This window comes from Melospiza georgiana, chromosome 1 (assembly GCF_028018845.1).
Source record: "Melospiza georgiana isolate bMelGeo1 chromosome 1, bMelGeo1.pri, whole genome shotgun sequence".
Taxonomy (NCBI): domain Eukaryota; kingdom Metazoa; phylum Chordata; class Aves; order Passeriformes; family Passerellidae; genus Melospiza; species Melospiza georgiana.
The window spans coordinates 72,845,194-72,862,213 of NC_080430.1; the positions used below are offsets into that span (position 1 = coordinate 72,845,194).

The following is a 17,020-nucleotide window of genomic DNA, read 5'->3' on the forward strand; positions in this document are numbered from 1 at the left end:
GCCTAAATACTCAAATCCTGTGCTCCTTGAATTTATCTCTGTCCCTGAGGTCTATCCTGTAGCTTCCTTGGTTTTTAAGACATGCTCTAAACAAAGTCCATTCCTACAGAATCAACCAATTGCCAAGGCAGCAAGAGTTACTTACACACAGCTCTTGCCAAATGTTTAAGTCATATCAAAACAGACTGTCACAGGAAGACAATTAACACTTATCTGCCAGAAAAAATACAGTGCAACCAAGGTAAGCGTAAAATCAGATTTTGAGGCTCCTCTTCGTTCCACTCTGAGGCTACATGGGGCAAATATTTTGCATATGATTTCAGACAAGAAAGCAGCTGTCAGATCCCCATACTCTCTGAGAATATACTATCCCATAGCAATGAGAGACCCAAGGACAGAAAAGAATTGGTAAAATTGCATTACGCTTGCTTCTTCCAAAGCACATTCATTCCATACCTTTATTTCAGAAAGCTGCATGACTTCTGGGAAGACTTCAATGCAGTTGGAGTGAGCAATTACAGTATGCATACGTCTGCAGTTCATGATGGTTGTTGGAATGGCTTTCAGTTTGTTCCCACTAATATCGATTTCCTCCAACTCTTCCAGCTTGGCCATTTTGCTATAAAAACAAGAATTTGAGAATTTGTCTTCTAATAGACGCATATTTTATTTTGAAGCGGTGATAAGACCAATGGTTTTGTTACTTTAAGAGAACAACATCACAGACTTTGATTCTTGTTCACAGCAGTGCCTGTCATCTCTCCTCATGTCAGATGCTAACACAGTTGTGGAACAAAATGTGTACTTTTGTCAGTGTTTGTTAACGCTACCTTTCAAATTACTTATTTTGCTTACATCCCCCCTACTCACCAGCTCACTTTCACTCTTTCCTCCTTTCTCCCCCTTTCTATCAACTCTAGTTTCTCACTACATCTCTCTACCTCACATTTTCCCCTCCTGTTTCTAGCACCCCACCCAGCCCTTCCCCCTAAATGCATCTTCTCCTTGCTACTGAAGCCCAGCTGCTCAGAATATCACACAAGGACAGAGATGTCTCTTCCATTATTTATTGGCATCTCTTCTTCAAGGTTGTACCCCATCAGTTTTACAGCACATCTTACACTTGAAAGATTTCTGATTAAAACAGAGTGAACTGGAAGCACAGAAATTGCTGCCAAGGCAGAATCTCCTTCTGGAGTTGAGAGGATTTTTCCCTAGTGGAGTTTAGTCCACTTCCAGAGGACATTTCCAGGCAGCTGTGCTCACAAATCTCTTGTGAGGAGAAGCTCACCAAGTGTAAGCAAAGTTACCAAGCCAGGGAGAACAGAGGATCTCCTTGCTTGGCTTCCAAAAGCACAGAGTGACCGTGCTGACTTAGTCCAGCTGAGAAGAGTTGTCTGTACTGCAAGAGAGGGTACCAATGTGCAGGAGGGCATAAGTGGGGGAGTCCACCCACTGTGGTACCACTGCACCCAAAATGCAGCCTCTGCCACCACATTCCTGTGCAATTCGGTTCTCACTGTGAAAATAGTTCATGATGCCCACCCACCCGTGTGCCAGAGACAGCGGAACAAGTTCCTTACCTTGCAGGGAAGCTCTGTAGGCGATTGTAAGCCATGTGCAAGATTTTCAGGTGTGGGTGGCCTGTCAACAAGGGTACACATTTATCTGTGAGGTTGTTATTGGTCAAATACAACTCCTGCAAGATGCTATGGGTTTCTTCAGAAAGGGTGGCCGGAGGAAGCATTTCCAGTTTGTTGGCAGAGGCATTAAGAAATCTCAGGCTGCAAAGAGAAGTTACATAAAGGAGTTCAGTCAAACATCCTGCAGGTTTTGTCTAGAAATATAAATAAAAATCTCTATTTTTAAGAGTTAACTTAAGATAGTCATAAGGTAAAGGTCAAAAGCAACAAGTTCACAACGGACCAAAAGTGTAGCATTACATGAGCAAAACTTCTGATCGTGTTTTTAATAACCACATTCGTAAGAACAAAACACCAGCAAACAGAGTACATCAAAGCGCCTCTCTCCTGTTATCAAGAGCTCTGTATCTCCAATGTTACTACAGCTGTAGCTACAGGTAAGAGCAATAACAAACCACATCATTTCCATACTCATTACATGTAAAAATGAGTTCTGTATTCATCATCAACGAACCATGAGAATTGCCTTTCAAGTGACTAAACAAGTCAATGGTAAAAAAGCCAGCCAATTTTTCAGTATTGGTCTAAGGTGCAGACAGTATTTTGTTCAAACAATCAGGCCTGAAAACAATTGCAAAATATGAGAAGTACTCTTTGAATATTTGAATGAATAAAGATGCAGCAATCACAACAAAAACCAAAACCTGAGACCAAACAGTAATTTATGCTTTTAATTTTAAAGAGAAACTGTGCTAGTAGCAAATTAAACTTTAAAAGTTACATCCTTGCTTGCTGATGTGTGCAGCAAGAGAGCTTTATCTCTGCATAGCTTTTCTGAGTGCCCTTCCCCTGTGCCCCAACACAGCAGAAGTCCGTGTTTTTGTAGTCTCACCACAAGGGACAACAACTAAAGGAGCACAGAAATGGAGCTATTCTTTCTCCCCCAAAGGCCTTTTCCAGGATGGGAATAAGACCTGCTGAGGTATAGGCACTGTCCATTCCTGCCAGTGAAGTTCTGTGGGCAGAGGATTTGTTAGGGGAGTGTGGTGACCATCACAGCAGCACTGTAGGTGTCTTGATGGCTAGAACTCTCACCAGCAATTCCAAACAAATGGAAAAATAAGCCTATTTATCCTTTAGTAACCAATTCTGGCATGAGTGTGCCTTTTCAACAGATATGGGACCTCTCTTCCTTCCTTCTGTTTGCAGAAAGGACGGCCTTGGAGCAATGCAGAAGGAAGTGTGGGCTTGCCAGTCTGCAGCGACTGCGTTCAGACCAGGCTGTCCTGCTCCTACCAACTAAATGGGAACAGGCAGCTGCAGAGAGCAAGGCTGCATTCAAGAAGACACATAAATGTGCTGTCTCAAGCCTGCAAAGCCCACTGGTCAGGACACAAAAGGTAGATGCACTCCTGTCCTCGATCTTAAGAGAAAGTAATAAAATATTGATGGCTGCTCCCATGCACGCAGGAGTCCACACTGACCTTTAAGGTCTATTAATGAATGAAGTGGATTTGCAGGAGTAGCAGCTGGTTCAGTCTTGCTCAGCAGTAAATAAGGGTCAGGCATGCTACAGGAGTCACGTGGAATGCCAAAGGATTAAAAAACCCCCACTATTTTCATCAGAAGCAAAAGCCTCTCAGCACTGCACAGAACTGAAACCAGGTTAGCTGCTCTACACAGACAGAGGAGTCCACTTCAGAGAAACAGTTTAATCCTCAGGCTCATTCATTATTCACAAGGGTGCTAAAAATCCAGAGAAGGAAGGGAGAAGAGGAAGGATTAGTACAGAGAAGAAAGTAAGAAGCTGAAAGAGATTTTTAATTTATTTATTTATTCTAAAAAGATGCTCAATTTCACCCTTTAGCTACAAACTAAAAATACTCTAAGCTCATTCAAGGCTGGATCATTAAACCGAAGCGTACAGCATCAACAGATCCTGTGCTTAATTAAACAGCAGCAAGTAGAGCTATTACTAAAGTACAGACAGATACTACTTTGGCAACTTCAATCAAATGTGCATGGTAGTCTCCCCTCTCCACAAGATAAAGGCACTTTGATTAACATTAAAGTCACAGTATTTTTTGTACCATTCATAGTACAAAATGGTCATCTTCAGCTCAAGCTGGAAAGGCTTAAGAAACAGTTAGGTTTAAGGGTGCTGGGAAAAGTGAGTTGTCACAGAAAGATGGGGATAAGAGGTGACAGCAAAACACACCCTGAGAATGGTTCTTCTTCAGAAGAGCATGACCTGTATCCTAGTTTTGCTCTTGCAAGCTGCATGAGAATAACCTGCAGTGCTTCACAGGTACCAGCAGCCAAAGAGGTGATTTAGAGAGCATCATAGCCCGTGGCTGTGAAGTCTGATCAAGAACTGCTAGCCCAAAGGACAACTAAAAGCTTCAATTAAGAAAAGATAATAAAAAACTGATACAGCCGAAATTGATACAGTGTACTATACTGTAGCCATTTTAGATTCAAAAGAAAAAATTAACCATTCTTCTGTTTTCAATAAACTTTCAACATCGGTGAAATGTAACAAGATGTTTCAATTTGTTCCCTCACTGGTAATAAAAGTGAGTGAAATCTGCGTGTTCCTGTCAGAAATAAGTTTTGATGCATGTATTTTCTAATGGGGAAGGGAGAGAGGAGAGTCGATGCTCTGCACACACATACAATTCCCCTCACCCTGATCTTTTCCTAAATCTTCCAGGGAGTGATACAATGACACTGGAAATAAATCCCCATCAGCCTAACCTACAGCCTACTGCCTTGTTGTGAACAAAGGTTAGGTAACCAGTAGGAGTTTTGCCAACAGCTTAGAACAGGAACCCTGTGGTAGCAGAGTGTCTGACCTTAAACAACTGACAGCCAGAGTCAGAATAGTCACACACTCATCTCTGTCTCCAGATGACATAATTAGAATTAAATCAGCTTTTGGAAATGAGTGTGTTGCTTGCTTACATGTTTTTAGACCAGTTGTTACATTAAAATGGCAAAAAACATTCTGACATAATAATTATTTCAATATATTGTCTAGATTTAAAAATAAAAATGAAATAAAATAAAATAGGGACACTATTCTTTGGGTAGAGAATAGAATGAACCAGAATGAATCAGATTACTAGTACCAAATATTTATCAATTCTGTACTATCATCTTATGTTAAAAACAAAACAAAAAAAACCCCCAAACACTCCCCCAAACAACAAAACCCCAAAAACAAAAACAAGAAAAACCAACCCAAAGAAACCCTAGAACAAAAACCCAACAACCAAAACAACCCAGCAAAACCTAAAACTGTAGTTGCCCCTCAGGTCTTCCCTCACACTGGTTTAACACAGAAGTCCTCTTCCAGGTTATTTCCACTTCCCTATTTCTTCATCTTTGTGCAATGTGCCAGCTGCTACCTTAGAAGGCACATCTTATAAATGCCCTCCAGAGGAGTGGAGATTTACTTGGGCACAACTGTTCCCATCCCTCTTGTGCATGGACTTAAACTGATTCATGTTCCTTGAAGATTTCCCACTCATTCTGCTTATCAGATGGAAGCAGAATGTCAAGTATTAAAGCTCAGTCCAAAATTAATTGTTTCCCCTTTCCAATTCCACCCACACACTATACCACAAGCTCATGAAAAAACTACAGCATCACTACAAAGACCTGGATGCAGCAGCCTGTGCACATACCAGAGCACAACACAGCCAGGAAAGCATGAATTAACAAGGACTAAAAGAGTGCAGCAGATGAAGAAAGAAATGAAGATGCTGGCAGGGAGATGTCTGAATTCTTCAGCTTTGACAAGGTGAATATTCTCGTCTGGAATAATAACTTAAACAGTGATCTCTGGCTGGAATAAGTCACCTTTGCTTTTTTGGGGTATTAAGTCCCTTGCTGGACTTCTCCAAAAGACAAAAATAAGAAAAAGGACTGTCCCAAAAGAATAGCCTAGAAACAAGGGGCATGGATTTAATTCAACTAAAAACACCTAATATGCTGTCATATCCATTCCCTATTCATATCCAAAAGATTCCATCTAAATTTGAACTTCTAAAAGCAGAGGAAGAATATAGTCTATATAAAGCTGCAAAAGGTTTGAACTTTGCCTACCACTGCCTACCTCTAGCATGCACAAAAGCTGAATAGAGACAATTGGGAGAACACAGCACCTCTGAATTCCTCACCATTTTCTGAGGCAGTTTGACAAACTTGCCTTGCTGGGCAAGACACAGCCATCACTGAAAAAATGTAAATTCTCCAAAAAGCTTAGGAATGTTTGACACTAAGAGGAGCACAGACAACTGCATTCTTTGGTGAAGCAGCAACAAATCAAAACCACAGTGTTTAGCTTGAAAGTACTGATAAGAGTTGGAAAGAACACTGCAGTTGCAAAGAGAATTTGCAGAGAAATCAAGATCTCCAGTTTGGCCTATGCCCCAAGATCTCCATCAGTACAGAGCAATCAAAACACAAAATTTCTTCTTCAGTGCCTTCTGCAGAGACATGCCCTCAATTTCTGATTGTCAAAGACTAAAATAATTTATGAATGTGGTAGCAGGTGTGTGAGGAAGAATCCTGTAAGCTAAGCATGTCTGGGGGGAAAAGAGAGGGGGGAAAAAAATCAAAGCTGTTCTGCCAGCCTGTGCAGAGGAGAGTATTTCTTCTTTAAAAAAATAAATAAAATAAATTAAAAGACAGAAACACTCAAGTGAATCCCCTTCCTGTTGACAGACTGCCAGAAAAACCACTTCACTGCTGCTCCCTCATCAGCTCTTACTTTCTAACCTATCTTTAGCTATTTTATAAACCAGGATTTCCCCAGTTTCTAAAGTACCTGCTTGCAATCCTTAACCCAGCATCAAAGAGACAAATGTGGCCAAGCATTTCTGCAACACAAGCAAGTGCATCAAACAGCACTTGGCATTCATTTGACTTGGTTTCCTCCCTCACACTTCCCCTGCATCCAGGATAGGACTGAATCCCTGCATCACAAAGAAGCAGCCACAGTGGGTGGAAATGGCAAATATCAAACAAGAGAAAATTTAACTGGGTCACCTTCCAGAACTCCAGCAAAAGCCAAACCCACTGAAACAAATAAAATAAATTCAAAACAAACAGAAAATCTAATGAGGTAGGAACAGCTGAACAAAGCTGAAAACAAAAATCCTGCAGACAGAGTCTAGACAAGCTCTGAATAGCTGACATTGGCTAAACCACCACAGCTGGCCACTACCAAACACTGCAAAACAAAGCCCAAGGTTTAAGCTGTGCACATCACAGCTACAAATCTTCACCACACAAATGCTTTAAGAAATCTCATGGCTGTTTTAAGGGTTGCCACTGAAAGCATTTATTCTAACTGGAAAGGAGCTTAGGCAAGAGACAAACCCTTGCCCATCTTACCACTGTGCTTCCCCATTTTTAACCCTGCCCTGACCACTGTTTTTCTACTGTGCCCAGCTAAATCTCTTGCAGGCTCATTTGTCTCATCTGGAGAGCACTTGGTGCAACAGTGTCCATGCCATTAAATGGTAGTTTGCCTGCAAACTGCTCAAGGAAGGCAGTAAATGTCTGTACAAGAATCAGACAGTGGAAAAGGCATCACAACAGATACAGCAGAGCATAGAAGTGAAAGGCTTCAGGAATGCAGGTGCACAAAAGAAGGTTCAGCACTCAGTTTGGGAGTCTTCCCCATCAGCTGCAGCACTTGCATGAAATATTCTGCTTTTCCAGCATATGGTAATGAGAAATGAAGAGATTATCTGGCTGCCTCTGCACTGATCTTGCCAAGAAAATCCCCACCCCACAAGAGGAATCCTTGCTAACATGATCAAGATGTGCATACTTTCAGTGCAATAAACAGAACCAAGTTCTATCTCGGTCAGAGAGATGTGTCATAGGCTAGTCCTCAATTTCTCCTTGACTAACAGTTTAAAATAGAAAATTAATTAAAAAGCAGACCAACAATATATCCCTAATTATACTCTTCAGCAAAAAATTACACCTTTTCATTGTTTTTTGAAGGATTAAGGCAGAAAATCAATGCTTATAGATTCCTCTGTGAAGAGAACTGAGGTTTTTCAGTATTTGGGGTTTGGATGGGGTTTTTTTGGTGAAAGTGATATTCTCTCTTTGTGCACCAGTGCACCCATTTCCTCTGCTTTCTCAGATGTTCTTCTAGATGTCAAAGCCCACCAGTGCTTGTGCTGAAGTTTGCCCAAGGCACTTCACACCCACTTTGTCAAATATTCAGGATTGAGAAAGCGAAAGCATTTATAATTCACAGCATGAGACTTCATATCCAGACAAGATATCATCTGTCAGTTGCACAGACCCGAGTACCTTTCAAAAAAAACCAAACCAAAACAAGCCCAAATCTTTTTGAGGCTGTAAAAGGCAAGTCATTTTATGCAGAGATAAAGGTACTGTAAGGTAAAGTGATTTGTCCAATATTACACACTGGGTAGAGACCATGGCACACCACTCAGGAAAACCAGTTCTCTTGGCACGTCTGGCAGTACAGATTGTGCTTCCCAGGGAATGTTTGGAGAAGAGAAGCATCTTACCTTTTTAAAACCAGAACAATCTCCTGAGTGCCTTTCCAGACACATTTCTGTTGACACTTAGCTGCTGATAGATGCAACCATTTGAAAACAAAAGGAAAGAAGTTTTATGTAGGAAACCCCAAACTTAAAACTCTGACTTTGTACACTAATATATTAACCTGTACTGCTGCTTCCCTTCAGAGTTCTCACTTTTGCAGCACTCATAGGAGAACCAGCATGGACAAGCTCTATCATCTTAAATCAAGTTAAAGGGTAAGGATCAACAGGGAAAACGCTACCCAAGCCAACCTGGGTTGGATATCTATTCCTATTATCATCACAGCCAGGGGAGGCTGCATTGGTGATGAGATGCCAGAATGGGTTTACCTGTTTACCTCCTGTGATGATGCATGACTTTGTTAGGACCTGTACAAGACTTTGAAAACACCAGCCCTATACTGCTCAAAAGCTGCAGAGGGAAAAAAAGTTCACCAGCCACTTAACACTGTTATTCAAAGTATTCCTTAATTCTACCTCTTCTCAGCGTATTCCTAGTAAACTTCTGGGAATCTATCCCCAGTCCTGGTTTCAGCTTTGTAGTTTTTCATTTTGGCATTACCAAAAACAAACCAAACCAAAAACTAACAACCAAAAAAAAAAAACCAAAAAAAAAAAAACCCCAACCCTGCCTACAGATGAGCTGCAGTACCAAAAAAATCATGTTCTCTCTCTGCCAAAATTGTGGTACACTACATCCCAGCCCTACAACCTGTTTTTAATACAAATTTTGCAAAATTATTTCTCTCATTGCTTTCAAAATACCAGGAGCTCTCTGAAAATTACTTAAAGGTTTATTTTGTTTTCAAGTTAACACATTAACAGTTAAAGAGTTTATTTAAAAAGCATCTCAACCATCAACCTAATTCTCCAAGTCAATTCCAGGAAATTTAACCAGACGCTCATAGCAAAATTAACAACAGCATAAAAGGAGGGGTTTTGCAATACTCTTAATTGGGAAAGGAGCTCTGCCAGGGAGACCACCACCTCTTTTGCTTCTGCACCTCTCAAGAAAGCCAGGAGCTTTGCATTCCTTTTGTCACAGCTAGGATCAGAAATAAACCCCCCACCACAGCACACAATCTCACTGTCTGCTAAATTATGCATGCATTGAGCACTCAGAAATCCCATGACTATATGTGGAAGTGAAGAAGTGCAAGGAATGCTGACACCAAGTGGGACCAGCCCATCCACCATCCCCAGATGATGCTACCAACCTCCTATATTCCAATCACAGTCACTTGAAGAATATGTTCATATTTGGAAAAATACCCCAAAACCTTGAAGACTCTGATAGTAAAGAAATAGCACCATAAAAATAAGAATCCAGAAAGCAGATCAAGTGGTGACACCAGCTAAATTAGTGACAAACACTTAAAAAGCACAAAAAAAATTAAAAAAGTAGGGACAGGGGAATAACTGAATTATTCTGACAGCCTTATGCATAGATTTTGTTTTGTTTGACGGGTATAAATAAGTTCTAGCCTCTGACTGAAGGGGGAAAAAAAAGCTTTCACACTTCATCAAACAAGCCTAAGAAATATGTATTTAAAGAAACTGCCACTAAACCATTTCAGTATATGTAGTAGAAAATAGCATGTGCTTAACTCTACAGCTAGATTTCAAGAAGTAGGTGTTCAGCAGGAGCTTGGTGGGAAAAAAGAAGCAACCATATAAGGAAACAAAACCAGAATAAAAAGAATGTGCTCTGGTGAGTTGGGCAGACATCTGTTCTTACCACACAAGGCTTGGCAATTTTCAAATTAGAGGAACCTCAGATTACCCTCTGAACCAGGAAGTAACAGGCCAAGCAAGGCTCATCACATACAAGTCAAAAGGAACAAATTTCTTTATAATTTTACCTGTCTGCTTTCAGAAGCAGGTTGGATGGCAGTTCCAGGAGCTGGTTGTGCTGCACGTCCAGGACCTCCACCTGCGTTCGCTCGAGCCGATCCGGGAGCCTTGCTAACATGTTGTGTCCCGCCAGCAGCTTCCGCAAGCTACTGCTGTAAAACAACCTTAAGAGAAATGAAAAACACCAAAAATGAGAAAAAATTAAGCTGAGGAGTTCCTTTGATAATTTAAATATGGTATCATGGCTCATTACAAAGAAGTGATTCAGCCAACTGATTAGCAGACGTGATATTAATTACGCACAGATCCAAGAATGTCTTCCCACTCTACACCAACTTCTTCAAAAGGTTTTCAGAGACAGGGAAAGAGGTTCACAGATGATTCAGGAGTGAAAGTAGTGACAAAGGGTTATTTTATGACACTGTATAAAACATGAATATAGAAGCACAACAGTGAAGGAGGTAATTGCTAACAAAGGCTGCAGAAATCTGCACAGGTGGGATCCCCTTGCCAATGCAATCACTTCAGAAGTGGGGGTGAAATCACCAGTCACCCCACAAGCTTTACAGTGCTCTACTCATCATGTGCTGACTCATAATCCAATGCAACTCCCCACCCCCACAATTTTTCTTTTCTGTTAATACCAGACTTACATAAAGCCTCCTTTCCAGTTCTACAGCAAATGAAATTTATCTAATCGGCTTTACTTTCTCGAGTTTTTACAACCAATAGACAACCTGGAGTCCCATCCCCCTGCTCCATTTTTTGTGGGGCTAGAGAGAAGGGGAAGGGAGAAGAGGGCAACATAAGGAGAAAAATAGCTGTTCTGATCAAACAGTATAGCTTAAATTCACAGGATAGACAAAGGAATGAGGGCATGCACCTCAAGAAACCAAAAATAGAGCAACTCTCAATTTTGAACAGAAACCACTTTCAGCAAATTAAGGAAAAAAAGATTATTCCTCATCTGCCACATGTCTTACATCTGTCTTACATGCCTGCTACTGTACTGTTTAATCTGGCGAGCCCATGCAACATGCTGACCTGCTTCAATCAAATACTCTCGAATTATTCAGCATTAAAATAAAAATCTTCCCTCTGTCACAATGACCCAAATACACATAACAAGCCTCCCACCCTCTTCCCTACAATGCATCAGGTCATGGGATTATTGTGCCAAAATCATCAATCAAGCACGTTGAGTATTTTCCCCTTGACAGATACCGTCACTCTCGGTATCTGCATGCCAGTGTTAACAGTTATCTCACTTGGCTGGGTTGTCTGAGTTATGGCCATGGATACAAGTCAACAGCCAGCCCTATCATTCTAGAAGGCTCAACACGGGATGAAAAGACCTACCAAAGTGATAATCCTATCTATTATGTATTCATTATTTAACCATTTTTGGTTTGCTCTATTTTTACTTGAAAAATCTCTCAGTTATGGATTTGCCTTTGTATTCTATTTTTTGAGACTGGCTAATACTGTCAACACCAAATATCAGGGTAGAAAACAGAACTGGTTGACAGCAAAAAAAAAAAAAATTCCCTTGGATTTTTTCTGGGATGGTTGGGGGCAGCACCATTTAAAAATTTTTAAAAGAGCTGAAATTGTGCCAAAATCCTCAGAGATTTTCTCTTTCCATAACTCAGAAGAACTCAGTAAATCTTTGGGGGATTTTGGTTGTTTGGTTTGTTTTGTTTTTTTTTTAATTTGCTTTCTCTTATTTTTTAAGTCAGACAAGCACTGAAGGACCTGGGGTAGCTGAAAAGAGGTTGAAGGGCATTTAACTAAACAAGCTCCTGATGAGCCTGGGATGCCTAGTTCTCGAGCTGGGTGGGGAACCAGGATGCTGGGACTGCTCTTCCATACAGGCAGCTTTCCCACTTGCCCAATTCCCACTGGAAGTTTTTGTGAAATCAATAAATTCGAAGGACAAGCACATCATTGATCAGCAGCATCTTCTCAGAAAACATCGTTTGGGGAAAGCATTCTACCAGCTCCTTTACTAAACAACTCTTCAAGAGAACGCAATGTTGACTACAGATAGATCTTTAAAAAAAAAAAAAAAAAAAAAAAAAAAAAGGAACAAAACCACATACAAACATCTATTCCCTGATGGCAACAAGATCATTTTGGCAACCCCTAACTGAAGCATTTCCTTTCTCTTTGGCAGTATGATTTTTATGAATTTGTCCTGAATAGCTAAGACCAAGTACCCTTTTTTGTTATTTTTCAGTACTTTTAAAGCTAAAACAGTTGCATTACAGTCCAGAGGACATTTTCCCTCTTCCCTCAATTGAGACAAATGCTAGTACAAAAACCTCTATCTCAACTGCTTCAACTCTTTGTCTTCAAGGACTATTTTTCTGTTTCAAGAGGCAAACACACAGTATCAAGTGTAGTTTGTTTAGATCAGATGCAATATTCACCCCACCAGGAATATGCTAGTCACTCAAGGCTTCAACATTTGTATTTAAGTGTCACAAGCAGCCTCCTAGGAGAGCCCTGCTGATTCACTTCACAGGTTTCCAGAATGCTATTCTATGTGGAAGAAGTACAGAGCAGAGCACCTGAACACACTCATTCAGTTTTTACTTGCATTTCCTTAATACTTAACCATGTTGAGCCATTTGCATTTGAGTCCAGACCCAAATTTCCCCAAAAGTTTAAGATATGCAAAGCCTGCTTTTTAAATGGAACAGGACTCTAAAACTGAGCTGACTTATTAGGAGCTAAGCTATCTAGACATATACTACAAAGAAGAACTTTCAAAGATAAGCTATTTCCTGGGGTTAATGATAAGATGGCAGGAGAGACAAGTGGGATGTTGACTGTACCTAATTTCAGCTAATCATTAATCTCCCAGAGATATCCGGTATGCCTTGAAAGTTCTGGCTGTTATGAAGTGCAAATGAAAGAAAAATGAACTTTTGCACCTCCACCTTCTGAGCAGGCACAGCCTCATTTTTTTTGTGTGTGTGCATGAAAAAACAGAGGGATTAACAGTCTGCACATCAGCCTGCTAGTTTGCTTGGTAACTCTCCTCACATTCTCTTCTGCCCATCTTTTTGAAATCTACTCTTTTCCCATTTCTAACACTAAAATGGACAAGTTTACACCATCTTACACATCCACCTGACCCAGAAAAAAATATCATTCTTGGTTTCTGATGCTTTTCTGTGCTGTACAGCTCCTTAAGGAAGATATTTGTACTTGATGATCCTTGTGGGTCCCTTCCAACTCAGCTTATTCTGTGATTTAGTAGCTCATGATACATCATCATCTTACACAACATCTCTTTCAAAGTGTACAGAACAACCTAAAATGACAGCTCTTTTCCAGTGAAGGCAGGAATTTAAAAATGCTCAACATCACCACCTAAGCAGTATAATTCACCTAGAACAGACAGCTCTTTCTAGAACAAATAATAGCAAGACTCATTTATTATTTAAACTCAACTCCTATTTTGCTTCCTCTTGACTTCTTTTTATCATTTATATTTATCAATTTTAAGTTTACACTTCTGGAAAAGAGATCATCTTGGTAGTGAAGGCAATTGTTCTTCTTGCAGGAATTTACTTACTTGATGAGGCTTTCTCTTTTTTAAATCCTTTTTCATTCAAACAAGGCTGTGAACTGGAGTCTCCAAGCATCACAAACTAAACTGCAAGTGCTGAATTTCTAAACTGTCATGTAAAGTTATGGCTGTAAATATTTAATATTCAGTACTAAAAATGAAGTGCTTTCCTGCCTGAACAGCCACATGAACAGCTTCAAAGGCACTACTTTCTCTGCATGAAAGTAAAAGAAGAAAGGCTAGGTGGAAGCTCGAGGCATGACTACACCCCACAAGGTAAAAATAAAATCAAACAAAAGATAAAACAGCTCTGACAGTCACTGGAACAAGCTAAACACTGAGTCAGCAATTATTTTTGAATTGTTTATCCTGTTCCCCATTGTGGAACTGGTATGCAAGACTCACCGGGCAGGCAGCTCACGTATCTGATTGTGGCCAACATCCAACACTTCCAGTTTCCTGCTGTCACACACCCACTCAGGCAGGTTTTCCAGGTGATTTCTGTGAATAAAGAACACAAAGAGGTGCAACTAAATTATAATTGAGATGTAAACGCTATTAAGAACACAGCCCCAAGAGAGATACAGATACCTGCAGGAAACAAATCTGCTACATAGCATGTTGCCTGTGAGATTCTACCACCCATCCTTCTGCAAGGGCAGTACCAGTGCAATCAGGTCCTGAGTGAGGGGGCAAGAAAGCTAACAGCAGTGCTATCTCCCTACATGTGCAGTCACTAAGAAAATGGAAAAAAAAAAAAGCTTCCAAATTACCAGGGGAGTATTAAGAGTATCACAGTACCAAAGCTGAAATCTCTCCATGGAGAAAAAAATTTCTGAGATGCTCCTCAGAAGATATTCACACCTTACACAGTTGAAATATCTCTTCAATTTCTCAAGTACACTGAAATCCACTCAACCACTCTTTTGCTATCTCACTGAACAGAGCAAAATTTTTTTCTGTGTATCTTTCAAGCCAACTGTTTTGCTTTTCTTGCATTTATCTTCACAGAAACTAACCCTTCTGGAAACTAACGTCTTGGAGGCAAGGTTTTCCAAATACTGCATGAAAACATGCAAATAGGCACTGTGGGGCACTCCTGCATCCTGCCTCAATGACAAAAATTGCCCGCACAAGACACATAGAGGAGATTGTGTGCAAATGCATCCACATCATGACTACTTCAGTCAGAATACACAGATGCAAACTGGACATCAAATAATAGTCAGACACTTGTAGACCTGAAGTTCAGGAATAGGATGCTTATGAAGCATGAATATAAATCAATCATGTACTCATATCCTTTATTTTATTCCTGCAATAGTACTCAATCAAAGTATGCAATGGCAACACAACCCCTCTTCTGAGATATATTCCTTTCTGATCTCAAATGGATTTCCCAGATTCCAAGAGAGTCAAAAAGCTAAGGACACCCTACCCATTTAGTTACAATGCCATCACTGCAATGAAGCACAAAAAGGGTTTTGTGATCAAAATCATGCATTCTGCACCAATTCATTAACAAATAAATGGAGGACACAGCTTTTCAAAGATTGTTTTTCAACAAATCCCTTATTTAGTCACACCAGTGTGTTACATTTAGGACAATGTGAGTAACTGAGGGCTGATGAACCTCCATGTTGATGGCCACCAGCACAGGTAGCTCACTAATTGTTATGATCACCCTCAACAGCGTAAGCACTTTACGCAGGTTTTTTAATGAATGAGATTATCACTTTAAATGCAGATGAGTAATTTCTTAAATAAGACAGTCATTAGGCACGTGTATAAATGTTTTCCTGATTCATTCCTGGAACTGTAAAACAAACTAAAACACCCGCTTTTTCCATTTCTTCCCTTATCCCACCTCCCTCATTAAGGTGAAATTTATGTATGCTTTCAAATGGCAACTGCAGACATCCCTGCAGCAGCCAGGGCTACAGAGAACTACGAGGAGCTGCAGGAGCTGCCAAACTGATGAGTAAACTATCAAACCATCACCTACGCTGGGCTTACGCTGCAGACATATCCAGAAAGTAACTTCTCAACAAGTCTCAGATTGGTGTGCACTTGAATCATCATGTTCTAACTCCATAAGACAGGAAATCTTTAAATCATGGAAATTCTTTAACTATAAAGAAATAGAAATTTTGATTTGGGCAATAATTTTAAAAAAAAGAGGAAATCTATAAAAAGGAAACAGGAAAGAACTGACCTTCTGAACTGCAGGAAAAAAGCATCCTCTAACTCTGAAAATTTGTCTTTTCTTATCCAAAGGTCCAATTCCTACCCCCATTCCCACTCAGCAAGATGACAGTGAATGTCATTGTTCCATAAGTCTCTTTGATTTATATTTCACAGGTCCAAGAAAAAACATACTCTTACCTAGAAATATCCATATAAGCCAGGCAATTAGGAACTGGATACACATCAAGGTGAACAAGTTCTAGGGGAAAAAATACATATAACAAGAAAAGTGGTCATAAAGATTTGCACTTAAATGACTGTTCCATAAGAACTATTTTGAGAGCTAACACACAGAGATTTCAGACCACATCAACAACCTAAAAAATTTCTGAAGATATGGACCTTTGTGAACCCCTTGTGAGTTCTGTTTCTTTATTATGTTTTAGTACATTGTTACATTGTACTTGCTACGACTGACACTGCATAACTGATCTGATGAGAGTAGAGCAGAGGATTTTAAAAGTTTCATGGCAAATTCTCATTTTTTCCATTTCTGTCACAAGAGCTGTAACTTCACCTCCACCGCCCTCTGCCCAGAAGAGTCAGTCACAAAACTGCTCTACTTTTGTCTCACTGTTCACTTAAGATATAAGCATGGGAAGGGAACCTCCCCACGCTGGAACAGCAAGTTACAGAATACCAGAGTCCTTTAGGTCATGGCAAGATCCAGAGTATTTGTCAACACATTACATAAGCCTTGGCATGCCTGTGGAGTCCCCAGTTGCAGGCAGATCTTTTATAACACAACTAGAGCTAGTAATGTTATTATTGAAGCATCCAAAATATAGTTCATGTCTTAAGGTTTCAGGTAGCTAGTGCTTAGTGCTAAGTTAAAAAAAACCCAAAACCCAAACAGACATTTATTTGAGCCTACAGAAAAATCAGCTGAAGTGCAACTGTAACAAGCAGTTTCTTTGGAAAATGAGTTGAAAACAAGGTGGCCGAGGGTAATGAGAGGACAAGCCAGGAGGAAGAGCAAGACCAAATAGGCAGTTGGTTGCAAGACATGGGTTGACTTGGATTCTCAGCCCACATTGAACAGCACATGCTCAGATTATGTTAACTTTTCTCAGCTACAAAGATCCTGGCATGAA

The 17,020-nt window shown here is 40.2% G+C and overlaps 1 protein-coding gene across 1 annotated transcript in view; it reads right to left on the reverse strand.

Moving 5' to 3' along the window:
* Positions 1 to 17,020, reverse strand: part of PHLPP1 (PH domain and leucine rich repeat protein phosphatase 1) — a gene marked incomplete at its 5' end in the record, with an annotated part of 135,901 nt that overhangs the window by 15,261 nt on the left and 103,620 nt on the right. The window contains 5 exon segments of the mRNA XM_058022654.1: positions 457 to 619; positions 1,584 to 1,784; positions 10,108 to 10,263; positions 14,085 to 14,180; positions 16,065 to 16,125. Of these exon segments, the coding sequence (XP_057878637.1) occupies positions 457 to 619; positions 1,584 to 1,784; positions 10,108 to 10,263; positions 14,085 to 14,180; positions 16,065 to 16,125 (677 nt within the window).